At 39.8% G+C, this 20,059-nt stretch overlaps 1 protein-coding gene across 1 annotated transcript in view; it reads right to left on the bottom strand.

Annotated features, from left to right (window-relative positions):
• The window catches only part of opcml (opioid binding protein/cell adhesion molecule-like), an 85,764-nt gene extending 66,334 nt beyond the window's left edge, over positions 1–19,430 (bottom strand). The window contains exons 1-3 of the mRNA XM_015040362.1: positions 19,394–19,430; positions 17,692–17,695; positions 16,252–16,487 (exon numbers count right to left, since the gene is read on the bottom strand). Of these exons, the coding sequence (XP_014895848.1) occupies positions 16,252–16,487; positions 17,692–17,695; positions 19,394–19,430 (277 nt within the window). The remainder of the gene's footprint in view (positions 1–16,251; positions 16,488–17,691; positions 17,696–19,393) is intronic.
• Between the last annotated feature and the right edge of the window lie 629 nt (positions 19,431–20,059).

Raw genomic sequence — 20,059 nt, 5'->3', positions numbered from 1 at the left:
CTCATCTCATTCTCCAAACAAAAAAAAAGAATAGTTTTGTTTAAAAAAAAAAAAAAAAAAAAAAAAATGGAAGAAATAAATTCTGATTAATTCAAAATGTGTATGTCGCTAAGGTAAATAATTCTGGTGGATCTGAGAGGAATGTGTCATTTCTTCCAAGCCCGGCTCTCATTTGCATTTCATATCATGATATTTCCTTTAGGTTTAGCTCAGCAACTAGCGAAAGAGAGACAGAAGGAAAACACAGAAGCTTTGCATTAATACGTCTAATTGTAAGATACTAAAGATTAATTAGGGATGAAATGCAGCGCGTGATGTCAGTGAGTCTCTGAGTGGGGGGGAAAAAAAAGTGAGCTGTGGCAGTTTAAAACAGCAGCACCTCCAGCAGAGAATGAATGAGCAAGCATCTGTGTCCTTCTGCTTTGAGACGCCGGTGGCCTGGCGATAAAACTCACAGCTCCCCTGCTACTCGGGCTGCTGTGACTGAGACAAGAGGGCCTGTAGAAATGTGACGCTGCATGTTTGTGCTGCCAGTGTGCAAAAGCCAACAAAAGTTTGTGTCGCTGCATTCCTCTGCAATGCTTTTCCTTCTCAGATCGTCCTGCTGCTAAATGTGCACGGCTGAGATTAAAGAGAAAACATGTGACGGCGTGTCGCGTAGCTGCTCCCGCGGCTCTTCCTTCCCCTCCGTTTTCCATTCGCCGTGCGTTTTTTGTCAGCTCGTCTGCTTCGTTAAGGTGCAGTCGGTTTGCAGCCGGGTTCGTAGCGATTGCAGATTCCAACACACCCACAAGTCTCAATCGCTCCTGCAGTGTTAACCCGAGTCTTATTTCCAGACGCCGCTGAGTTTCCAGTTGTATGCGTTGCACTGTTGCAGCCTCGCCTTCAGAGCTGAGCCAAATAAAGTCATCTTGTGCTTTTTTACTGACGTACCTCACTCTTAACGGTGCTGCAGAGGATTGCCTGACGGTAGAGCTCCATGTAGCAGTGCTGCCTCTGTCTATTTTGACTCTGTGCAACTATTTGCAAAAGATAAACACCAGATTTTGTTGTGTGTACATTTTGGTGCAGTAGCTTCCATCTAAGTGCACATTTAAATAAGACAGCAATACAAAAGAATGGCCTGGGTGCAGTCGACTCCGCTGAGTCGCCTCTGGCCAGCACATCTGACCAACTGCGCCTTCTTGCCAACAGCAGCAGACTTCTCCAGCATTTTATTTTATTATTTTTTTTTTGTTTTGTTTTGTTTGTTTTTCCTGAACTGCGTAGTTTTCCCGTGGAGATTTCAGCTCTTTTGAGAAAAAAATGAATCTTGAACTAAGCAGGGCGAACGAAAGGTTATGGATGACTTGATAAAAAAAAATGTAAGGCTGATCAGTGAAGTCAGCATGTTTTGGGAACATGCAATGTTACATGTGCAGAATGTAAGGCAGGCCAATGTGGAGTAATGCACAATGTCTACAATGTTAACAGTGAGGTGATTTTTTTTTTTTTTACTTTATCCTTCTGTCATTTTCCAGAAAACTCAAACAAGCAAAAAGCAGAATTTGTTGACTTCTTTACATCTTAACACCCAAAAAGGGAAAAAAAAAAAAATTAAATAAATTCAACTGGGTTTATCCAGAAATGAAAACACTCCTGATTCTTAACAGCCTGGACCATTAGCATGCAGGCTAAACCTAACAATGTAATCTTAATAAGCTATAGAAAAGAAAATAATCCTCTTTACAAACTCTCTACACCGCTAAATCCCTTCAAAATACAATTTTCCACACGCAGTAGCGCCAAAGACTGCTCAGATAGAATAAATATATACAACTGTAAAAGAAAACGAAAGCCTCTGTTTTCTATTTGGTTCTACCCGCTGGTGCAATCATTGCTAGGAGACGAACCTTTAAAAGCATTTAAGTGCCTCCAAACACCTCAGTTAGATGGTGAGTCGAAACAAAGGGAAAAATGAAATGATAGCGAGTTCACACAAAAATATGGACAATAAGGATGTACTTTTAACTGAAAGAAAACTCTAATTTATCCCTGACAAACAGACAAACCTGCCATTAAATTTGCTGCGTGTCCTCTTGGTTTCAAACGACATCAACGGCCATCAGGCCTCGAAAAATATGTGACCAATGCAAGTCAAATTTTGGACAAGAATCCTTTTAGATCATTGCCATGCTCTGAAAAAATGGAAAATGAGGAAGTTTGACGACATTGTTACATTCTTGAACATGTGCTTAATTTTTAAATGCTTGGGAGGTCAGACTGGCACATTTTCAGAGTTTCTTAAAGACCAATCTTTTAGTGATGGAAGCCCATGATGGTTCTTGTTTCATTGCATTCTGTTTAAAGATCATTTTAGAACATATGCTATGTTTCTTGCTGTGCTTTACAATTTTCGGAACCGTTCTATGTTGGTAAGTGTCCATTTCAAACTAGCTGTGGATGTTGTATTGTTCAGTATCTGCTTGCACTTATCCCAATCCACGTAAACAACAGAGAAAGTATTTCTATAGCAATGGCACATACTGTACGTGCACTATTTATGGTGTCTGAGCCTTTTTAAGTTTATTCCGAGGAATTCTTATTAGAAAAAGAAAAAAAATCGATGTCAGCCTGTCACAGGCAGTAATTGTGTATGCCACAGAGTCAGAGGCAAAGGGACTCAGTGCTGGAGTGTTATTTATCTAAGGCAGCACATGTTCCCTCCCAAGTGAAAGCAAAGCAAACACGGCGGTGGCTGGAAGAGGATCCTTTCACAAAGTGGTTCATAACATTATTTCCCTGAAAGCACTACTACTACTACTACTGCTTCTGCCTACAAAAACATCAGTCTCATTATTGACAACAGTGTTTTTTTTTTCTTCCTTTAAAAACATAAGTCATTTAGAAAAGACAATGTCTCGTCCTTAGTTGATAAAGGGATGTTTAGTGGAGCATCGGAGAACAAACTTTTAAACTCAGTTTAAACGTGTTTCGTGGGGGAAAACGTTCTTAACCCTCAGTCACCTTGAACCAGGTGAGTCGGTCACAGTCGGGGTTTGTTGTCAAAGAGATTCTGTTAATGTGATTTATTGAGATGGACTCCAAATCTCCAAAGGGACGTGGTTAACCAGAGTAAATCATTTAATGAGGAGGAGCGTTTCTTTTCGCATGGGGTTAAATTCCCGTTTGGAATTCTATTACCACTTAATAAATCTATCATCATTTCAAGAACGGATAACACTTTATTTGAAGGGGGTTGAATAAGACTGTCATGACACTGTCATAAACATGACATAACACCTGTCATGAACATGAATAAGTCTTCATGAATATTTATGACTGTTGTCATAAAGCGTCATTCGGTAAATTATGACACTTTTAATGCAAAGTTGACATTATTCAAAATGTCTTTGATATGACAACTTGACATTAACCAGGAAATCATTACTGTTTAAACTTTACCTTTAATAACATAAAGTTACCTCATTTTTAAAGTGCAATCAGTAATACTTTTATAACAAATTTATATCAGTAATGATTTCTTGGTTAATGTCAAGTTGTCATAACAAAGACATTTTGAATAATGTCAACTTTGTATTAAAAGTGTCATAATTTACTGAATGACTCTTTATGACAACAGTCATAAATATTCATGAAGGCTTGTTCATGTTTATGACAGGTGTTATGACATGTTTATGACAGTGTCATGACAGTCTTATTCACCCCCCTTCAAATAAACTGTTACCCAAGAATGCAGTTTGTATTCACTCAGCTTGTCCCATCTTTCTAACAGCAGCAACAACAAAAAGTTTGACAATTCTGAGTTTGAAACAAACATTAAAAGGAAACATCAAAATGTAAGAACATGAAAAAAAAAAGATACAAAAGCATTCAGAGGAGTATCTTAGACTGAGGCTGGACCTTTGGCCTCCCAGGATATCAAAGCCTCTGCTCTTGCTCTAACATGAATTAAATCCTGAATTGATGCTTACTTCTTTGTCATATCAAATTATCACCTCCCTGAAGCGTCAACAGAATCGATGTCAGTGAGTTTTTCATCCAGCTGTTTTATTCTTCAGTCTCCTTTCAGGACAGAGATGAGTTCACCACTCTTGTCCTACAGTTGTGAATCCAAAGACCAAATTTTAAGAGAATGAAAGATACTCAACATCCTCGTCCTATAGATTTAATTAAATACGTGAGCAGTGGGAGGAGCGACTCGTGCCTCGTGGAAGTTACCTTGTTTCGTTTGGTCACTAGTTGGCAAATTTCTCGAGCATCTATGTGGTTCACGTCCTTCTGTGCTGCATTTTTCACTGACGTTTTCATTCCACAGCAAAACCTGCAGCGCTGAGGTGGTGTTGAATGTTAAGCTCCACTATTGTCTTTTATTAGGAGAGCAAAGGTACGAAGAGTTTAGCTTCACCCTTCAGAGCAAAGCTAAACCCGGGAACATGGCCTAGGGGTTTCCATCCGTACAAAACAGTGTGTGTGCGTGTGTGTGTGTGAAAGAAAGAGAGTAAAAATTAAGGCGAGAGAGAAAGAGAGAACCAAGAAATCCTCAAAGCCTGCTTTTCATAAACTGCTCTGAATGCAAACATTTCAAACGCGTTGCCTTTCCAACCAGCAGCGTGTCAGACCACAGCGAGGAGCTTTCACCAACATGTAAAAACGGAAGACGGTTAAATTATCTTATTTAGCTGACATGATTTTCATCCCAGACACTAGAACTCTGTATCTCTTAGTGTGAGCTGATGAAGCTCACTGAGGCTGTTCGGGAAACCGGCAAAAACAAAACAACAACAATGAATTGGGAAGCAGTCGGTTCTGGTTCAACGGGCAAGTTGGCGCACATGGGCTCTAACAGAGCAGCACTGGGAAAACCACTGATCGACATTCAGGCGTTTTAGAGAGTGGAACTGCAAAGGATTTTGGGCATCTGAGTTTCAATCGGACGAACATAAAACATGTGAGTTTATGCTCTTTTGTCCGGATCTGTTTCCCGAGGGTAAAAGTGAAGGTTGCTTGAAGAGATCAGTCTTGCACAACATTTGTAACGTTAGCGACGATGTTGCTGGGAAATCGATGTCGGCCTGTTACGGGCAGTAATTGTGTACGCCACAGAGAAATACGGGAAATACGGTTTGATCAGTTTGTTTGAGGAAAATGGGGTTTTCGTCTGCCCTTCACCGAATGCTCAATTAGAAACACCTGAACTCCTGCTTAGTCATGCAGTTTCAGCAAATTAGCCAGTAGGGTGACAGTAGTTTAGTGCATAAACTCCTGGAGATCACCATCAGGTGTGATTAAAACGGAGGAAAAATGTTATATCAATTGCTATGATTGGGACCGGTGGCAGAAGACTCCAATTGTTGCTGTCTGAAAATTTAAGTTGGGATCTACTTGGTATCATCATTCAAAAAAGGTTTTGTAGATCAAAGAAAACAAAATGTGGCTAGAGAGGAGTTTTCCACCCCAAAAAATCTCAAAAATCTCAAGAGTAATTTCACACATTTACAAGAAAAAATTGAATAGCGTCTGCTAGCAAAATTGCTAACTTTCTATGAATAAAGGATTAAAGTTTCTGATGCTGTAAAGTCAGCAACTTCTAAGAAACAAAACAGTTAATCTGAAAAAAGTCTTCCTGATTTTAAATATAGACTCTTGCAACAAATAATGCTAAACAGTTTCCACAATTCACCCGTTTTGTGAAGCCTACGGTTTCCTTTTGTTGGACGTTTTCTTTCAACATCACTAAACCACAAATTCATCTTTCACCGAATTTGTTGGAACGATTTCAAGCTGAATCAGTTGAATTTTTTTTTTTCCCCACTTGATATTATTTCTAACAGTAAAATGATGGTTTCCAGTTGTTTTAATAATAGCCTGATAACTGATCTAATACGATCGGCTGCTTGTCTAATCTCATTGCTGATGTCTTTCCATCTTGACGTTGTGTCAGCACAACCGAATGCTGCTGACCAGCAAAGATGTACATCCTTATACCTTAAAATTGGTCAAAAAACGGATGCACTGAAAGTTCCTTGAAGTCAAACATGTGTAACATTTAAGTTCATTCAACGCAAAAAGGTAAGTTGTCATCACTAAGCCGAAAAGAATTAAGCGAGATTAATGCAAATAGGACCATTATATGAACTTCGGCCCAAATACACTTTTTCAGGTGAAGAGCGGCATCACACACTCGTCAAGCCGAGGCCGATTTTAGAAGAACTTTGTTGCATGTCCACAGAGTATCAGGTTTGCTCCTGGGGACAGCCTCGGGATCACTAACGATTTGTTTACTTGTGTTACATCGCATAAAAGGTCAAACACACGATCCTTCATGTAACTCAAGCTTCTGAATGTAAAAATAACCACTATTCAAAGTGAAATAGTAGCTTTTCCTCCTGAAATGCAGAGACTGACTTGAATGGTGAAATAAATCAATAGGCTACGACGTGCATTAAGATATTTCTACATTCAATTTGGTTGTCCATAGTCTTTCACATGCACATGTATTTTAGTTCCACACTGAACCAATAATCCAAACATAAAAAAAACAAAAAAAAAACATTTTTAATATTTTAATGTCCAAGGCTAAACAGCTTCATTGTGACTGAATGGCTGCAAATCTGAACACCCACACTTCTGTGTAAACGTTATGATCATAATGTAGCATAAACACATAGGATGTTTTCTGCTGCCTTCTCAGACATCTAATTAAGGTAATTCCCTAGAATCTACCAAATCTTCCTATAAAGACAGGTGTCTTTCAGTTTCCAGCCTTGCTGCAGAAACTCAATTAGCATTGTAAGTTTTGGGTAAATAGTTTTTGTTTTTTTCCTGTATGGAGAGCTGCACACATCCTTGCATGTCCAGTCTGACAGAAAGCATACAATTTAGCGCTCCCTCAACTACGGCCAGGAGATTTGGATCAGGACCAAAATAACGACATCCTTCAGACAAACATCTAAAGAGACGCCTATACGAAGCAGCTGAAGGCCTGGGGGCAGGTCAGAGTAGAGATGCTGCTCCTCCTCATCGAAAGATGACAGCTGAAGTAGTTCAGACATCTCTGCCTTCTGAACACTTTCCATTAGAGGTTTTCTGGCCATCTCCCACTGGTAGGTCACTTTCTGACAGAACGGACCTCACTGCAGGCGCTACGCAGCACTGAAGCAGCTTGTGACTGGTCAGAGTTGTGGAATGCCTCTAATGAGAGGAGTCTGGGTTTCGTTCTTGAATCTGCGCCAGCTGACACTGGATAGGTAGACAACAACGGAGGCAAGGTTCAAGGTCTCTAATCTTGTCATCAGCTCTAATTTGTAGAAATAAGACAAAATAAAACGGCACCTAAAGGATATGGCCCTGGTAACTCGGTTAATGTTACATATTTAAAGCACAGAGGCCCTCAGGGAGCGGGTGTACGTTTTAGCAAGAGCATAAAGTCACTGCAGACTCCTGTAGAAACAATTAGCATTGTTCAGGGGCCAAAGAACAACCTATTAGGAGAATCCCTAACAGAGGATCGGTGAGACGTGACGCTAGGAAAGACACACTCGGCAACAAACAGGAAGTTGTTTGGTGTACTTCAAGTTAGAGAGATTGTAAGTATTGTATTGTTGTCAGCTGTAAAACTAAAATAAGTAAAATTGTGTCAGTGATGTGGCGTCTAGTAAAATGTGGTTTGCTGCAATACAAAATCTTTAGGCTTCAAGTTAAACACAGACTCAGTTAAAACAACAAGAGATGACACAGGACCGAGTTATAACTCAAACGCAGCGGCTGACACTTACTGCTTCTGCAGAATAAAGACCAAGTTAACAAGTCAGCTGCAAACAGGGCACCAATCAAATTGAAGAGATGTATAATTCACCTTTCAAAGAATACCACCTTTACTACAAGATCTCAACTGAGTCTTTCACGTCTGTTCTCAGTTGTCATTGGGAGGTTTTCTCCCGTTGTCTGTATTTTAGTTGGACTGATGTTTCCGATATGCCCGATTCATTATTGTCGTGCAGATGCTTCAGAAAACTTGAAGCGAAACAGGAAAACTATCATTTTAAAATTTATAAAATTCAGTAACTGGGATATAATCCACACTGCAAAATGACTTTCCTGTCCAGCAACACAGAATTTACATATTCAGAGAGACAGCGATTATATGGTTCAGCCAAAGTCACACAGAGAAACGTAACCCGCACAGAACTAAAGTAGTTTTATTTGGGATTATAAGGAAAAAATGTCTTGATGCCGTTTCACTTCCTTTGTGTTTTTTTGTTTTTTTTTCTTTTTTGGACTTAGCCACTATGGTATATATTACAAAGAGCTGGAAGATATTATTCTTACTACTGGTGTGTTTTCTTCTGTAGAGTTGTAATGGAAGCAGACGTCCCACACAGCTGGGGGATATTAGCTGACAAGGTCATTGGGCTGATTAATGTCGTCTTTACAGTCTCTCCTCGACACACTCAGCACAAACCTCCACTTTAGAGATTCCAGAGAGCTGAGCAGCCACGGGATCGAAAGGTCCCACTAATAACCCCAAAGGATTTACTGATCCGTCTTTGCCAAAAAGATATCAGTATACCATTTACTACTTTATTGGTAACACCGGGACACAGCATAATCTCTGCCGTTTCCTCACAAAAACAACAGCGGCACTTTCCCCCGGTTTACCGAGCGAGTTGAGCTGCGTATGAGCATTCTTGTTTCATCGTGATGAAGAGCAGCGCGTGTAAAATGACCCCACATGAGCATAAAAGAGCGCCAGCATGGGTCCTCGCTTCTCTGTCCTTTCACCGGACTGCTGTCCCTCCACCTTCATAAACAGAGCAAATATGACATTGATTTCGCAAACAGCAAGCTTGCATGAGCACTACCATTATGTTTACGAATGTGATTTGGAGTGTCTTTGTACGAGCTGACACACGCAAGTTAACAGAAGAAAAAATGGGAACGAGGAGAAAGGAGGACTGAATAGCAAACACTGTTCATTTGATACTTAATACGAAATGCTTTTTAAATGAATTTTGACACAATCTTATTTTTCTACTCATGAAAAGGTCATTTAATTACAAGTAAGTACGAGAAAGACCTTATTTTACTTCTTTAATTTATGATACATTCATGGAAATGAGTGTTCCATCGAAGACTGAGGGAAATCAGACGAGAGACCGTACCTCGTAATATCTAGTCCTATTCCAATAAAGATGGTCCTAACAGACGTGTACCACCTTTGACATCATCAGTCTGAGGGAAGTTTAGCCCACTCCTCACATTTGAAGGGGTTCTCAGATTTTAAGGGGTCAAATGTGGCAAGCCATTAGTAAATATCTGAGTGAAAATGTTTTAACCACATGCAGAAGTACAGCTTTACCCTTTAAAGGACAGACAGATTTCAGACAAGCAAGCTGAGACGATATGTACCGTCCATGCAGTGAAATTGATTAAACAGAATAAAACCCTTTTCACTCAGAAGGAGTTTTGTTTTCTCCCAGTGAAAAACGCTAAACCTGCTTTTATGCGTTTCTCAGACAGGATCTAAAAGAAGCCATGTGCCTTTTCCCAGATCAAACTCAGGTCTTCCATGGTCAATTGATTGTTCTTGTACTGTAATTTGTTGCAGGCAGCAGTAGAATAGCAAATATGAGACAAATGCTGATGCAAGACTACAGTAAGATGCGCAGTGCAGCTTTTGCAACTTATATTCTAGACCCTGCTTCCTGTGATGTTCCATAGAACAGGTAGTGTAAGACTGTGCTTACACATGTACATCTTGGAAAAAAAGTATATACATATATATATATATGTGTGTGTGTGTGTGTGTGTGGTATTCAAACTCTATAATTTAGGATTTGTCAGACTTTTGTTGCCTTCTTTTACCCTTAAACTGCAGCAGGCTAAAATTATGGTCAAACATTTTGGCATTTAATCAAAGTTGTATTTTGAGGGATTCACATTTTTTGCTCAGGTCATAATGACATATAAGACCAATTACCACAATGTACACTGCTCAAAAAAATAAAGGGAACACTCAAATAACACATCCTAGATCTGAATGAATGAAATATTCTCATTGAATACTTTGTTCTGTACAAAGTTGAATGTGCTGACAACAAAATCACACAAAAATCATCAATGGAAATCAAATTTATTAACCAATGGAGGCCTGGATTTGGAGCCACACACAAAATTAAAGTGAAATGTTCCCTTTATTTTTTTGAGCAGTATACATTCCCAAGGAGTTTCATGAGCGAATACATGAAATTTCTCTTGAGAGTCGATATTTAAACTATTGACCCTTCTTTGTAACTTCGGAAAGGTACTTTCAATCACTTTGTGGATGTAAACATCCAGGTTTTATTCCTAACTATTGCAGTCACACCCTTTATCAGAACGCTCTACATCTGGACCACACAGAAGTCGTGATCACGATCCCTTTTTCCTTCTTCAAACATTGACTTTTCAAATAATTGCGGAATGCTATTTACTTAAGGTTCCATGTGGATGCTCTCTCGCCCATTTGCTGTGTGCCGATCTAATTGTGCAATATTGAATATCCTGAAGTTTTCCTTGCTTCAGCTGAACTTCTCATCATGGCTTTCTTGATGATCCAGTAAATTGGTCTTGGCTATTTTTTTCCTCACGTGTAAAGCCTCACATGTAAGTTGTATTTCATAACACATTTTTTTTCACTGATTTGTTTTAAAGATTAAATGGGTTCATTGTATGAATGGTACATAAGCAATCCAAGCGTTTTGATGGAGATTTAACCTTTGATTAGTGCCTCCATTTTGGCTCTGGTCAATGAATATATACTGTATACATCAAGTTTTAAAGGGGTAGAAATACAAAGTTCTGTTTAAAGTTCATGGATGACGTTTGGATGAGACCAGAATTACACTTTAAAACTGTTTTGTGTTAACAGTGAACATTACCCTGAAGAAACGATGTTGAGGGTGAAACATGGACGTGGCAGCAGGTCCTTTGTTTCAGAAGACAGTGAACCTGATCAAATATGATGGAAAGACGAATGAAACTAAATTCTCAACAATCCTAGAAATGAAACTGTTGAACGGGCGCGCACCACCTGCGCGCCCGTTCAACCAGAACTACAAAGGAAATGCTTTGAGTCGGTTTTCTTTTCTGCCTAGCTCTATAGCTCATCACAGCAGATCAAGAACCCGAGTGGAACCTACTGATGACAGTTACTGTGCACATCCATTCAATGCTGAGAACATATGTTTGCTTAAATTGGAAAAAAAAAAAAGTTAATCCTGCTTTTATCCAATGTTGCGTTGTATCGCAGAAAGCAATCTAATTTCCTGCTGATCAGAATCAGGACTTCCATGAACACTTGATCATTAATCTACTGTAACGTGTCGCTGTGAGCAGTGAGAGGAATGGCAAGTGAGTTGCATGTGTCGACATTCTAACTTGAATGTTAGACCCAGAATACAAAATTATTTAAAGGAAACTGTAGTTCTGAGCAGCACTTGAGATTTGTGTTTTATGGAATAGGATGTGCTTCCGAAGAGTTGTCATGTACTCAAGGTTTTGTGATGTCATAAATAAAAGTAAGCAAGCAAACTAAACTGAAAGCTCCGAATTGATGTCGTTTTTTTGATTAGATCTAATGACCGATGATGTCTTGATGCATAAGTAAGAATGATAAAATTTAGCTTTTTATATTTTGTCGTTTTAAAAACTGCATTTTTAAGTTCTGATAGAAAAATACTACAAAACACATCATCTTCAGTCACGCCATTGGGGAGAACATTTATTAATTGATTTGGTCTGATTAATGCCAGCGTCTTGATCTTGGTCCTTTGTGGTTGGTTCACTAAGAACAACGTTCTTAGTCAGAATGAATGAATACTAACTATCCTGAATTATTAGGTAGTAGAGTTGTAACTGTAGCTACATTTGTCTCTAACAACCACAGAACTGACGGCTCTCCATTTTCCCAGTGGCATTGAATAGAACCGTTTTTCCTGCATTTGGCCCTGGTATTTTAGAAATCTGCAATACTTTTTTTAATAGACATGGTCCCAAGTTTGTTCAAGCATACTGATGCAATTTGGATCTATCACAGCTTAAAGACTACAGGCCTATCTTTAATATCCCTTCTATTTCACACATTAAAAAATATTGGCAGAACAGCTCAGTTATTTTGTTGGAAAAATAAAAATACATGAGCCGTTTAGACAGCTTCACTCAATGTTTCTAGTGACTACTGGATTTCGTTTGACTCTTGAACATCTACTGTACTGTTTTTTCTGGATCTTACACTTTTTTGTTGACACTGCAGATCGACACTGTTACGATCGGCTCAAGGTCATGACCAAAACAGGAGACCAGAAAATAAACATTTCTTAACAAAAACTACATTGTGAAAGTCAGTTTTGGTGGCGTAATGCAAATGCTTGGATGTGTTGTATGAGTGCATATGGAAGTGCTGAAGTGCAAAAACAAAGATAAGCTCAAATGTGAGTGCGGACCCAACAGCAGACCACCACAAGCGCCAAGAGGCAGAGTGGAAGGCGACCCCAAACCTGAAAACAAAAATCATCTGCTGCCTCTGACTGTGTGCCTTTTATGCACCGATTTTGAAGAATCTCTGAAGATATATTAAGTCCTGTTCTAATAAACCTAACTTGTTGAAATAATTATAATAATAACAGTGTAATATGGTTAACTGCTATGATAAGCTTCCTTTTCTGTAGTTTGGAAAGTCATATGTTTAAAGAAAGTAAGTTGTGGATAACCAGCAAGCACATTGTTGAACTCAGGTGAGTCGGACACAGACTTTCAGTTTATTTTAGTTAATCTCCTGAGGATAAACAAAAAGCTCTTGTGAGGTCCTGACAACTCTTCTCAGCACAAAGGACGTACATAAATAATCTACTAATCAAGAATTATTTTGTGGTGTTCTCTTTTGCCTAAATAATGCAAGCGTAAGGGGTTACAAGCAGAGGGTTGATTCAGGATGGGCATGTGGCGTAAAAACTGAAAATGTTGAAGGATTTTCAGGGATCACTGGAGACAGGCTCTTGGTGGGGACTCCCAGATGAGTGAATGGTTACAGATAATGTGATAAGGGAGACATGCAGGAGGGTATTTGTTCTGTCATCTGGGAGCAAATGATACGGCGGCTGGTGAAGGAAGCGGTGACAAAGGCCAAACAAAGGGTGTATGATGACCTGCATACCAGGTTGGACAGGAAGGAGGGAGAGAATGATTAGTACAGGTTGGCGAGGCAGAGAGATGGAGATGGAAAGGGTGTTCATCCAGTAAGGGTGATTAAGGACAGGGAGGGAAATGTACTGACAAGTCCCAAGTTAATGACGGAAAGATGGAAGGAGTACTTTGAAGAGCTGATGAATGAGGGAACTGAGAGAGAGTGCAGAGTAGAATAGGTGGCTGCTGAGGATCAGGATGTAGCCGAGATTAATTAGGATGAAGCGAAGGAAAGGCACTTGGTCCAGACAATAAACCCGTGGGAATGTTTTAGGCAGCAGAGGTTTTTACTGGGTTGTTCAACGAGGTCTTGAAGAGTGAAAAGACGCCTGAGAAGCGTTTTAGTGCCAAATTTTAAGAACAAGAAGAACTGCGCCAACCCCAGACAAAGCAAAACTAATGAGTCATACCATGACGCTGTGGAAAAAAGAGCAGTACAAGATAGGCTTAAGTCAGAAGTGAGCCTTATGGTTTCATGCCAAGAAAGACTACTCAGAGGCAAATTTTGTTTGTGTGATGCTGATGGAGAAGTACAGATGGCCAGAGGGAACTGGATTTTTCCTTTGTAGATTTAGAGAAAGTGTATGAAAGAAGTGGTACAGCAGAAGGAGGTCTGGAGAGGCAGTGGCCCAGGGTATGTACAAGAGCCGTGAGACAGCAGTGAGGTGTGCTGTAGGAGTGGAACTGCATCAAGGATCGATTCTTGGTCCGTTCTCTGACAAATAGACGGCTTATAGAGAAGGTGATTATTTGTAGAGCAGTGGCCCTCAATAGGCAGCATGAGGTCTGAATCCAGCCCTCAAATCACACATTTTTGGTTCCAACACTGTGTGTGTGTTGTTTTTAACAGTATCCACATTTCCATATTGACACGTTGTGGAATTGAAAACACTGTGTTTCCCCAATAATCATAAGGCCTCTAGATGTCAGCCATGTAATACAGCAACAGGGGGCTTTCATCTCCCATGTAACGTCAGCCTGTCACAGTATCACTCAGACATTACGGCTCCAGCACCAGCGCCACGGTTTTACTTTCATTTACAGAGCAGTTTGCTAGTTGCTACCTCCTCTGCAGAAGGACCCTAAATTAGAAGAAAGTGGCATTTTCCAAATTTGCTGCAAAAATAAAAGATTGGCAACATTTTAAGCAACAGCGCTTGTGTTCTTAGATAAATGTTTCCAAGCTGAAAGAGCATCATGACAGAAAGGACAGACATTTTCTCAAACTTCAATATGAGAACAAAAATAATCGTATGAAGTTTGCAGGCGGGATTCTTGTTTCATCTGTGACTCAACTGACATCTTGACATCTTTGTTCACTCTGTGAAGACTTTTAGTGTTTTAGTTAGACTAAAAGGCACCTTTAAATTTATTTTAAATAACTCAAACAAGGAGATGTTTGAGTTATTTTGAATCTATCTGCATTTTGCCGTGTGGATTGATGGACTGTGATATAGAGCCGTCCAATAATTTAGAATATTGTTGAAATATTATTCCTGGAACTTCGTCACTGTGTGTTTGCTTTTATGTGTGTTAATTATGGCAATTTGGGTTTAATAAAAAAGTATGTTTGCAAGTGTCGACAAATAGAAATTTCGAAGGGTCAAAAATACTTTTTTAATCAAAGAAAAGCTCAAGATTTGTACTCGAGTGTGAATGTTGAGGAGGCTATAAGCCAAAACCCACAAAAAAGGAACCAAAACCGTCTGCCCTGTAAGGATTAGGGGGTAAAGAAAATGAAAGGATGAGCACTGCAAAAAAAAAAAAAAAAAAAAAAAATTTTTTCTTTTGTTCCATAATCTGTAGCCTTAGAGCCTCTTCAGTTTGTAATTTTCTGTTTTGAAGAACCAGGAAAAAGCATTTGCCTTTTTCTTTTTCTTCTTCTTTTTTTTTTTTTTTACTGTCAGCTGAGTTATGCATGTGTTTGTGTGAACTCCAGTAGTAAGTAGAGTGATCAAAACATGGATTTGCTGTGAGCATCTAATGTCTAACTAGCTAATGTAACAATAGTGGTATAGTAACATGCTATAGCATTAGTGCTTTCACACAGAGCACTTTAGCAGAAATATTTGTTTACGTTGTAATATAAGGATGTTGGCGTTCACACACTCTCACATGCGCCAATGAATAGTCAAAATGCACATTTTCTTTGTACGTATTTAGCACTTGGTTCGGTTTTAATTTGTGTTATCTCCAGATCTGTTTGTGAGACTGGAGTGGTGCAGACTGTCCAAGCCTTTTCACGGTTAGCGAACATGGATAGATAGAAAAATGACATTTTGTGAATGCATAATATTGGCTAATATTTGATTTGATTAAAGCAGGGGCCCAACGCTTCGGGGTTATTTGTTTCAACATATTTAGATAACGTTGTTAATTAATGTTGGCCGGTGGTAATTAAGGTTATAATTTAATGAGAGAGAAAAAAAAATCTTAAGTTAATAAGATCATTTTATTGTCTTATTGAGTTCCACTGAACACGTTTTACTCGAGTTGTTTTCTCTGCGGATTACAGAACCATAAACAGGGGAATCTTTATCTGCTTAGGATTGCAGACGGCTCAGTACTGATATTGCACGTTCTCATTTTGATTCTCCATCAGATATCTCTACCAGCTAATGTAGTAATTATGTTTGATCTTTCATTAAATGTCTTCTGGTGTAGCCACAGGGTTTAGACTTCTCATAAAAATCCTTGATTACTGAGCTCAATGGCTGTAGAAAGCATGGATTAAACTGATTTCATCATCAAGATGAAAGATTTTCTCTTTTTTTAAATTTTTTTATTGTACAACACCCGCTATTAATATTGACAGGAAATTTAAAATCAAATTGCGAATGAATGTCAGTTTCATCATCAGGTCTGATACTCTTTAAAAAAAAAATCATCTAATCACACCCTCCAAAGCTTTCCTCTTTGATTTTTAGCCTGACGGCGAACACCCAAAGGGGACAAGAGATTGACATCTGGCAGCCGAAACGGATCCCTGACAAAGCTGCCGCAGCACCGCGCGATCCGACGACTTACCTTGAACGATGAGATGCACTTTTGTGGATTTTGGTTTCTTGTTGGTGAGGATGGAGCAGACGTAAGGTCCCTCGTCGTGAACGTTGACATTTTGGATCTGAATGCTGTACTCTGTGATGGCGGTGTTTTCCATCAGGATGACACGAGGATCCAAAGACCACTTCTCCGTCCCCGCGAACAGAATGGTGGTGCGGTTGAGCCAAGCCACTCGAGAGACTTTGCTATCGACGCTGCATCTGGGTGGCAGAAAGAACGATACAAACTATTAGCATTTTGAGCAGTAAATTTCGGTAGAAACGGTTGCATTGCAAAACGAATGACAGGAGTGGTAGTCTGTCGTTAGATGTTCTAAGTCGAGCCGAAAATGTCAACAAGGTCAAGACTGCAAATTGGTAGTTTTGCCCAACGAATTGCATCAAACACAATCAATCAATTTATCTATGCATAGCAATATCGATTAGCCATTGCACGCACTAAGTTGAACTCATTGCCATTTGTCACCGATTCTGTCCGTAACCTTCATGGACAGAATTTCTAGGTGGGAGCCAAGATGTGTAGAGGATCTATCTATTTTGGTGACCTCAGAGTCAGAGCTCTTGTTTTTTTTGTAAATGATGTGGTTCTGCTGGCATCGTCAGAACGTGATCTACAGTTTTCACTGGAGCAGTTGATGGCCGAGTGTGAAGTAGATCGGGATTTCAACCAGCACCTCCAGGACAAGATGCAGTCTGAGACGGGAGAGAATAAAGTGCGCGCCGAGTTCCGGTCGTGAGTTACGGAAAAATGAAGCGTGAGACGGACAGGTGGGCGATGCACCGCTCTGTCATGGAGAAGAGAGAGCCGAGCCAAAAGGTGAAGCTCTCGATTTACCAGTCGATCGATGTTCCCATGCTCATCTAAACCTAGAAATTGCCCCAGAAAAAGTTAAAAGAGCAACAACCAAATCAGCTGAAAATGTATTTCCTTTTGACCATAATGCTTTAGCCGTTGTGCCTTGAAAGCTATCCAGGCATTCACATAATTTTTTATAACCGCTAATAAAATTAGCAGTACCGTGCCAAATAAGGGCCGGCCAAAACCCGAGCCGCCTTCGCTGAAAATGACCCTAGTCTAGTCGAACAGTATCACGTGGCGTTTGGCGTTTCTGTCCTGAGGATTCAGTGTTTCTTAGCACAACAACAGAAAGTCCTGCAGTGACTGGTGGACAGAACAAGTGCTGAAATCCCAAGAAAGATGTAGAGGCTGTGTGAACTTCTAACCATATTTAAGATACTACATCATAGGAATTGCTTTTTCTAAGCTGTATTTGATCCAGCAAACCTACAACACGTCGCATCCAACAAAACAGCAACCACGACGTTGTTAATTCAATGAAAAACTCGAAATAAACTAAAATGTAGCTAGTGAGAAGTTTTCCTAAAACAGAAAATGTTCCCTTACTTCACTCACAGTTAAGTGATTACAAAATTTGCTGAAGCTGGTTATTAATCTGATTAAAGCTAAAAAGTATCAGGTGCACATAACAGAGTCGAAAGGAATGTCAGAGACTAATTAAAATAGAATCTATGTGATTTCTTTTGAAGCATGTGGTGAGATGAGGGCTCTGGCGACACTTGAAATATTGAGGAACATTCTTTGTCAGCTAGTGGACTTCTTCAGGGTCAGAAACCTCTGGCTTTCTTTTACAAATTTCAATATACAGATAAACAAACCTTGCCACCGGCATAGTCAGGATAACTTGTATTCAATCGCAACATTTGTGTTAGATGGAGGCAGAGGAGTGCAAAACAACATCATGGGGAAATAAATAAATCAAGCCAAGTATCAGGGAGTGAATTATGAACTGGATGCATTTTCCAGAAGCCTCACAGTCCCACTCTCAACAATTACACACAACACCACGTTAAAGAACCGTTTGCAAACTTTTACAATTGTGGAAATTGAAATAATGTCTTGAAATAAACTTTGAAATAATTCAATTTAACATTCTGTCCTGGCGTTGTAAGATTTGGAAACCGTCGCTTCAGTTATATGCACTACCCTTGTACTTCTATGTAAATAATCCTTACACTTTACTCAAATTAAATTCCTAATTTCTCACGAGTAGAATGTTTTCTCTTCTCTTTCCGCTCCTGGTGACGGTACAGCGCCGGTCTGTGATTTCTGCTTCTGGCCAATAAACGCTGATGATTGAGGCGGAAAAAAAAAAAAAAGATAGAAAAGAAGAAAAACTGACTGTGAAAGAAGCAGAAAAGGGGCATTATTTATTACACTAATGGTTTCTGTGCAGCTCACAGACACCCGGAGAGCCTCACACAGCCAGCAGTGTTTGCTAACCCCAGACACTGTTCCTTGTAAATAGAGTTAAACAAGAAATCATAGAATCACAGATTAGCACGTCCCTGCTGAATTGAATGAGTGTGTGTGTGTGTAATAATGAGTGAGAAGAATGTCATGAACAAGGCTAAGAGAGACGATGAGCAACAAGAGTGTCAGCAACAACATGACTAAAGGGCTCCTGGACCCAACAGAAAAGGCCAAATGGAGCAGCAGATAATATAGACGCTCCTTGTTAAATATATTAATTGTATAAATACAACCATATTTAATTATTTAGTCATTACTTTGCATTAGTATTTAAAGCTGACAAATTGTGCAGATGTGGGGCTATGTATGCTGCAATTGAACTATTAAGAGACCGCACAGAAACCAGCAGGAGGGCTGTATGTGACGGGAGGTAACACGTCTCATTAGTGTTCAGCGGTGGGAGCAGGGTGATCATGTGCAGAAATATCTGCTGGAGGAGCTGTAATGGCCTTAAAAAAAATCTAAAGGTCAGTCGAAGTCATTAAACTGTGGCCTTTTTGTTTAAGCCTGCGGATGATGCATATTTTACATGAAATGAATAGTGGTTCATTTAGAAAAAAAAAAAAAAAACAGGGTAGCACAACGAGTTTTTTTTTTTTTTTTTTTTTGGATCAGGGTGATTGTGGATAGCAGCCAGAGTGCTTGGCACTATTCCTCACAGGAAGGAGACGTGAGTGTGAGAGTGCCTGTCCATCACACTCGTCTCTGTGACTCCCTGTGACGGCACAAGAGCTCCTGACTGTTCCCGACCTCCCGCACAACGACTTGTGGAGACGGACGGCGCTGGACTGAATTAAGCGGTTAGAGCGCATGTGTCAAACTCGAGGCCCGTGGGCCAAATCTGGCCCGCCGTCGCTTTTTGTGTAGCCCTCTAGAATCTACACCAGGGGTGTCCAAAGACCAGGGAGAGAACTAAAACTGCATGTTTTAGTTCTCTCCCTGGTTTAATGCACCTGGATCAAATGATGGCTCATTAGAGGCCTAAGAGGAACATTGACATGCTGGAAAGGTTGTAACTACCACCAGAGAGAGAACTAAAACATGCAGGATGCATTTTTAAGATTTCATTAATATTTCAACAGTTTGTGAATGGGTTTTATCAATACATTCTGGTGCAACCGGCCCTTTAAGAGCATTCATGACCTTGATTTGGCCCAAAACGAAAATGAGTTTGACATCTCTGAGTTAGAGAAACTGGTTGTGGGGGGCGGGGGAGCTGCCCCCCCGCCCCAAAGCTCATTCTCACTTGGACCACTGAGCTCTTGGCTATGATTGGGATGTATGTTTAAAAAAAAAAAAAAGACCCCACATGCTCCTCGTAACAAAATACAGTGCTGTGAAAAAGATACGGGTGCATTACATCATGTCTTCCACGTCCTGAGGCCAAAGAGCCGTCTCTACCAACACACTGTTTTACTCCTAGAATGCTATTTTTCCAAAA

This window comes from Poecilia latipinna, unplaced genomic scaffold, assembly GCF_001443285.1.
Source record: "Poecilia latipinna isolate Pla-1442-1.1 unplaced genomic scaffold, P_latipinna-1.0 Scaffold506, whole genome shotgun sequence".
Taxonomy (NCBI): Eukaryota; Metazoa; Chordata; class Actinopteri; order Cyprinodontiformes; family Poeciliidae; genus Poecilia; species Poecilia latipinna.
The sequence above is the reverse complement of the archived record's forward strand: the minus strand, read 5'-3'. Positions and strand labels throughout refer to the sequence as shown.